Raw genomic sequence first — 6,616 nt, 5'->3', positions numbered from 1 at the left:
GGAAGTATAAAATGGGTTCTAAAAAAGAATAATATATTCAATATGAGGTATTCATATACCATACTATCCTCATATACCATATGAGGTTAATGGAAAACCACCTAAATTAAACCAATTTTAAAGAGGTATTGGCAAAATTGGATTCAACTACTGATGAATCAATAAATGATAGCCAACATGGGTATACTGAAAAAGCTTTAGAAAAAATAATAAATTATTTATTACATATCAATATCAAAAATAAGAAGTTCTTAGAAGATAAGCCTCTCTAATGCAGGCTTTCACGACACAAGTTATAACAGAATTGTATCTGTTTTCAACAAAATATTTTCATTAGCGTTGTTGTCTAACAAAAAATATTGTCTTCGTACACATTGTGTACAACATGGAGAATGATATCTACCAATAGTGTATCCAACTAGATTGAATTATCGCAGAAAAACACTGTAACAATCGACTTATATAACAACTATGTCCCAGAAAATATTTCTATTAAAAAATTTGATACGATCCAGTTTATGTAACACTATTTAAATTCATTGTTTAAATGAAGTAATTAGTGGGACTCTGTGTTTATCCTTCAATGTCCACTACAAATATAAGTCTGAAAATTACCAAATAAGTCTTTTGTTCATTAGGCTGATACAGTATAGGGAATTATTAACAAAGGAGATTCATAAAAACTAAGATAAAAATTTGACCATATTACTTTTAAAGTATGTACAAGGGTGTTTTGTTATATACAAGTGTCAAGTTCACCAAAAGTAATTCTCGGTTTGAGGAGCTCTCATAACACCAACTCCACCACCGAGACGCCTGTAGTTCATTGCACCGCATAGCCTCCACTGATTTTGTTCTGGGTCATATACCTCAATAGTTTTAAGGTAAGCAGTGCCATCAAATCCCCCTACAGCATATAATTGGCCATTAACTACTGCCAGGCCCACCTGTAAAATTAATATATATTTTTAAGAAGCTTGTTCGCAGTAATTACATAAATTTTATGAGAAGTTGGCCTGGGTATGGTCAATGGAAAAACTCATTAAAAAGTGAAACTAATTCTTTACTGTTTAAAAACTCTCAGGCTTAAGTTGTAGTCAACCTTCATCAGGGCTAAAATCAGTGTAACAAGAAATTAAGAAAATAACAAACAGGAATATAAGAATGTATTAAACAGTAGGAAAATTATTACAAATAATCAAATATGTATAAGTGAATAGTGATTACAACTAAAAAAATGAGAAATTTACTGAAAAAAAAAACAACTTGTAACATATAATGGAATAAATGAAAATAGATAAAGGAAAGCCAAAAAAAAAAAAAAGATGTGATGATTAATAGGAAGTAAAGAAAAATTAATAAAGATAGGACTAGGAAAAGGAAAGAGGGGTATGGTAAGAATAATTGCAATCCACTATTCCCTAATCCATCCTATTAGCAAAACCTGTTCAAACAGCTCCATTCCCTTCTCAGATCCTCCATTACCTACTCCACCTTAATCCTTAATCATCACACTATCACTTTCAGCTCCACTGTCAAAAACCTTGGTATTACTATTGACCAAACCCTATCCTGGAAACCTCACATCACATAAATTTCTCAAAGGTCAATCACTCACTTGTGTGAGTTGAAGTAAAGTGGCTCTTCCCCTCCCCTCTAACCACAGGCAATATTTTCTCGGATCTTACCTATACCAAACAATCAGTTCCCAGTACCCTTCCTACATCCACAATCTCCTCCGATTTAAATCCATTATGCACAAACAGGAAACAAATCTCACCATTTTGACCAGTATATCACTTCCCACTAAACCAAAACATCTGAAAATTGTTTTTTAGTGCGCTCCGATGACCCTGATTGATTGAATTCTCTACCTTCAAATATCAAACATGCTTCTTCCCTATCTTCATAAAGTTCTTCCTTTTCCAATACCTTCTTACATCCCAAACCAATGCTCCTCAACGATAACACCATAATTAAAGATTGGGATTAGGATTAAAAATAAATAATTTTTTATTTGAATATAAGATAAGAAGATGGTCAGGTGTTCAAAGCAAAAGGAACAGCTGTTCACCGTTATTAATGTCATTAGACATTTTTTAATATCATTAGAAGTGAATATCATTTTGCGAATGAATTGATTATTTTATTTAGTTAACAGATTTTATATTTTTATGCTAAAATACATGAATTAAGTCATTTTTATTTTTGGTTAGATTGTTTTCCTTTATTTTCTGTCCTTTAATATGTACTATATTTGTTTTATGTTTCTTTTTTATCAACTTTTTTTTTGTTATTAATTCTCTTTTCATTGGATGTCTAATACTTTTTTGTATATCTTGTTTATTTATACTTTTCGCAGTACATTTTATTTTTATTTTCTTAAATAATTTGTGGATTTTTGATTATTAACTCTTTTGTTGACTTTACAGCCCCACCTTTGCTTACTTTTATTTCATATTATCTTATTCTTTTACTCTGTTACATATTTTTAGTAAAAAGTGGGACGAAAAGTTAGCTCATAATAGTTTTTACTTTTAGAACTTTTTTTTTTACCACACCTGAACCATCTTCCTTTTATTAATTGCACATAGTCAATTAACGATCTTCCAACTAAAAACAATAGTTGGACCCTTAGGAGAGGCTATGTTAACAACAAACGGGCTATATTAACAGAAAATACAATTTAAGAACAACTACAGATTTCTATGAATCAATTATTGTAATTTTACCACAAATTATTATTTTTATCCGTAAATCCTCGTAAAAAAGCTTTAGTAGTTATACTAAAGTTATATTTCCTGTCAATCCCAGTTTGTTGCTATCAAAGCCTAAGATGTAAGATAATATTTAAATATAGTTATAGAATATGATCTAAAGACAACTTACCCCACTTCTCCGAGATGTCATGGCAACAATGGGGGACCATGTGTTCGATAAAGGGCTGTACCTTTCTGCCGAAGAGAGCTCCATACAATCATCCCTTCCACCAACAGCATAAATTAAATTATTGAAAACTGCACAACCCAAATGTTTCCTTCTTGTAGACATTGGGGCCATAGCAATCCATTTATTCTGTCGAGGATCATATCTTTCAACTGAAAAAACAGAAAATTTTATCCATGCTTAGATCATATAATGTAATAAAAATAAATGAATTTAAAATAAAAAATCTCTTTCATCACTTTCTCTTATGTATTTGTATATATTGTTTTTGAGTAAAGGAGTATATTTAAATTATTTAAGTTAAAATGGGTTGAAGTGTATAGAATGTTTTGACAAAGTTGCCTTCATATTCCAACAAAAATAAATTGTTAAAATTCATTCAATTATAACTTGTTCTTCACATTTACTCTATATAAACTCTCCTAAGCTGAACTAACATGTTTTCACAAAAATTGAACATGGACCTTTTTACACGAACATGTTTATGTGTTTGTAATTAAAAAAAAAAATTCTTGTAGAACTCAGAGATATAAAACATGGATCTACATGTAATATAAAAATACCTGAATTCAGAGGAGATTGCCCATCTGATCCACCAATTGCATAAAGAAAGCCACCAAGTACAGCAACAGCAACACCCAGCCGTCGAGTGGTCATAGGTGCTACTTTACTCCATTTATTTTCCTTTGGGTCATACCTTTAAAAAGTCAAATATATTTGGAATTATCTTTATTTAAATTAAACAAAAGCTTTAGAAACAATAAACAATATGAAAAATTGATAACTACTCACTACATTTTTGTTTATACATGTACAAATAGTCAACCAACAAGCAAAATCTAAGTTCTCAATTTAGATATAGATAAATCCATCCAACAGAAGTAAATATAACTTATGAAAAAGTCATTTCTTACCTTTCAACATGATTTAAACATTGGACTCCATCTTGACCTCCAACTGCATACAGAAACCCATCAAGTACGGCAACACCGACACTTGTTCTACAAGAAGTAGTTGGTGCCACATCACATGACCATTGATTGGTCTGTGGGTCATACCTATATCCAGGAAAAAATTACTAAAACAATGATATTTATTTCTTATATCTTCTTACATAATTGCTAATAAATAAAAAAAAAATACATATACTTTTTCTAGCCACAATTTTGTGTAGTTCCGTACAAAATAATTTAATTGAATCCTTAAGCTGAAGGACAATGACCAAAAAAAGAAGCCGGGTCAGCAAAGCCTATAGGTGACTGACAGTGTGACAGAATTAATTTCAATAGAATCAGAACTTTAATTTTTGTCATTGATTTCATGTTTAATGATATAAAAAGAAAAAAAATTACATTTACACTGTGTTGAGAAGTATAGATTTATTATTTTCTTTTATATTGACCAAAATAAAATAAATTTTTTCATCTTGGTATTTAATAAGAATATATCCTAATGACGTGGAACATGTGTTGTGTTCTGACCGACTACTTGTTATTAACAACAGAGCAGAATTTAAATTCAGATTGTGATATTTCATATAATATTATCAGGACAATATTACCTCTCGATACTATTCAAATAAGACTGGCCATCATGACCCCCCACAGCATAAAGAAGGTCATTAAGAACAGCTACACCAACTCCACATCTTCTTTTGGACATAGGTGCTACCATCTTCCAATCAACAGTTTGAGGATCAAATCTCTCTACGGAAGCTATGGCATCCCCACTGCACCAACCTCCGACTGCAAGCATCAGCAATGTTCAAACTTTCATACTCCAAAAATCTGTACACATTATTTTTTGTTAAATCACTTCATAAATAAACAGACCTTATTTTCATAATTTACCTTATCGTAGAAAATATTTATTCTGTATGTGCCTTTGAAAGAATACTGTTTGATGATAAACATTAATACTTGATTGTAAAAACACTTACGGTAGGCTCATGATGATTTGTATCTGGCAGAACTGTTATGATTGTGAATTTCAAATCATTAGTAAGAAAAATAACAGTAATATATATAAATTAATTAAATGGAGTGCTCCAAAACGTTAACTACTAAGACTTCTGTATTATTTTTTAGGATGATATTCACCAGAAGCCAGATTTTCATTAATTTAAAAAACCTAAATATTTATTTACTAGTGAGTAATAAACTTATTTTGATAAATTAAAAAATTATTATAATCAATACATACACAAAATTTAGAGTAATAATAAGTGTTACAGCAAGAGTCAGTTCGTAGTACATCACTTTATTATGGAATTTGTAAGTAATTGATTAAATAAAAACAAATATCAAATTATCTGCTTAACAAATTATTTTGTTTGCAATGGACATAATCTATGATACCGAGGATACCTAACATACCCAAAAATACCTAAAAAAGTATGTAACAATAAATTTTATTTATTATATAAAACAAATTTTGTACTAATCTTAGTAGAAGTAATCAAGGAATAAAATCTAACAATAATAGGTGCTGAATTTGGGAATGTTTATTATGAATTATGTGGTAATAATATACATAAACTATTTTAATGGTTAAATAATCAAAATTTAAAAGACAATCACTAAATATAAATAGTAATAATATAATAGCCACAGATTACCGTTAAATTATTACCAGCAAATAAAACTTCTCCTCTCCGAGTAGGTTTCCGAGGTCGTGTTCTAGGACCTTGCATGAGGGGTCGCTCTTGTGGAAGCAGAAGATAATTCTTGGCTTCATCTACAAGATCTCTACAAACTTCATCACTTCTAACCAAAAGATCAGAACCAACAGTACCAACTAAAAATTTTGGGCTTAACAGAGGAAGTCGGACATGTTGTAACACCTGAAAATAAATTAATAATATTATCAATGCAAGAGATATTAAATGCAGTCTATAGTAATACTTTTTTCCTTAGAATTTGCAGTTAAAAAACACAAAATAGAAATATATAAACCACATAGGAGTGGAGAACCTATTCATTTATAGCAATCTAATAATATGATAGATTTTATTATGAAACTATTTTGTAATAGGTAGAATTATCATAATCATGCTTGCAAAAATAAGATGCTAAATTAAAATATTTAAGAGATAAGCATGTTTTGCATTGCTAAAATGGGATAGTTTTTAAAATGCAACAGAAAATTTAAATCAGAAAAAGATTATTTACTTGCGGTAAATGTTGCCTTCGCTCAGAAACATTGTATTTCACCCAGGACATGACAGCACTGAATACTTGTTCTTCAGATCTAACATTTAGTTCATCGCTCGAAATAATATCTATCAGTTGCCCAACAGGTAAAAGAAGGAACTCTTCACTTTCCATAACCTAAATTAGTATATATGTAGTTAAAAAATCAGGATGAATACAGGTGTTAGTTCACCACTAAAACTGTATAATCTTCAAAATTAGATGTTACCTCTTGAAAATTATGTTGGGTAAATTTATCAGCAATCCTTAGTAACTCCCGGCAGGAATGAGTATCTGCAAAGGCTCGAATCCCTAAACAATTCGATGGATCTAACTGTCGTTTCAGAAATTCACAGCAAATATCTTGAATTTCAGCAAGTTGGAGAAGGCATGCTGAATGAAAAAGAAAACAAAACCAAGATGAGTTAATACTCAGAATATGACTAAAATTTTAATTACTTAGTAGTATAGTTATATTT

General features: G+C 30.1%; 1 protein-coding gene across 1 annotated transcript in view; it reads right to left on the bottom strand.

The window, feature by feature from the left end:
• dbo (Kelch-like protein diablo) overlaps nt 1–6,616 on the bottom strand; it is a gene marked incomplete in the record, with an annotated part of 12,265 nt that overhangs the window by 3,390 nt on the left and 2,259 nt on the right. The window contains 8 exon segments of the mRNA XM_014437236.3: nt 1–947; nt 2,890–3,098; nt 3,510–3,643; nt 3,861–4,004; nt 4,508–4,691; nt 5,578–5,788; nt 6,117–6,275; nt 6,367–6,530. Of these exon segments, the coding sequence (XP_014292722.1) occupies nt 756–947; nt 2,890–3,098; nt 3,510–3,643; nt 3,861–4,004; nt 4,508–4,691; nt 5,578–5,788; nt 6,117–6,275; nt 6,367–6,530 (1,397 nt within the window).

This window comes from Halyomorpha halys, unplaced genomic scaffold (assembly GCF_000696795.3).
Source record: "Halyomorpha halys isolate HHAL.00 unplaced genomic scaffold, Hhal_1.1 Scaffold5.1, whole genome shotgun sequence".
In the NCBI taxonomy this organism is placed as follows: Eukaryota; Metazoa; Arthropoda; class Insecta; order Hemiptera; family Pentatomidae; genus Halyomorpha; species Halyomorpha halys.
This window is presented reverse-complemented; position numbering and strand designations above follow the sequence as displayed.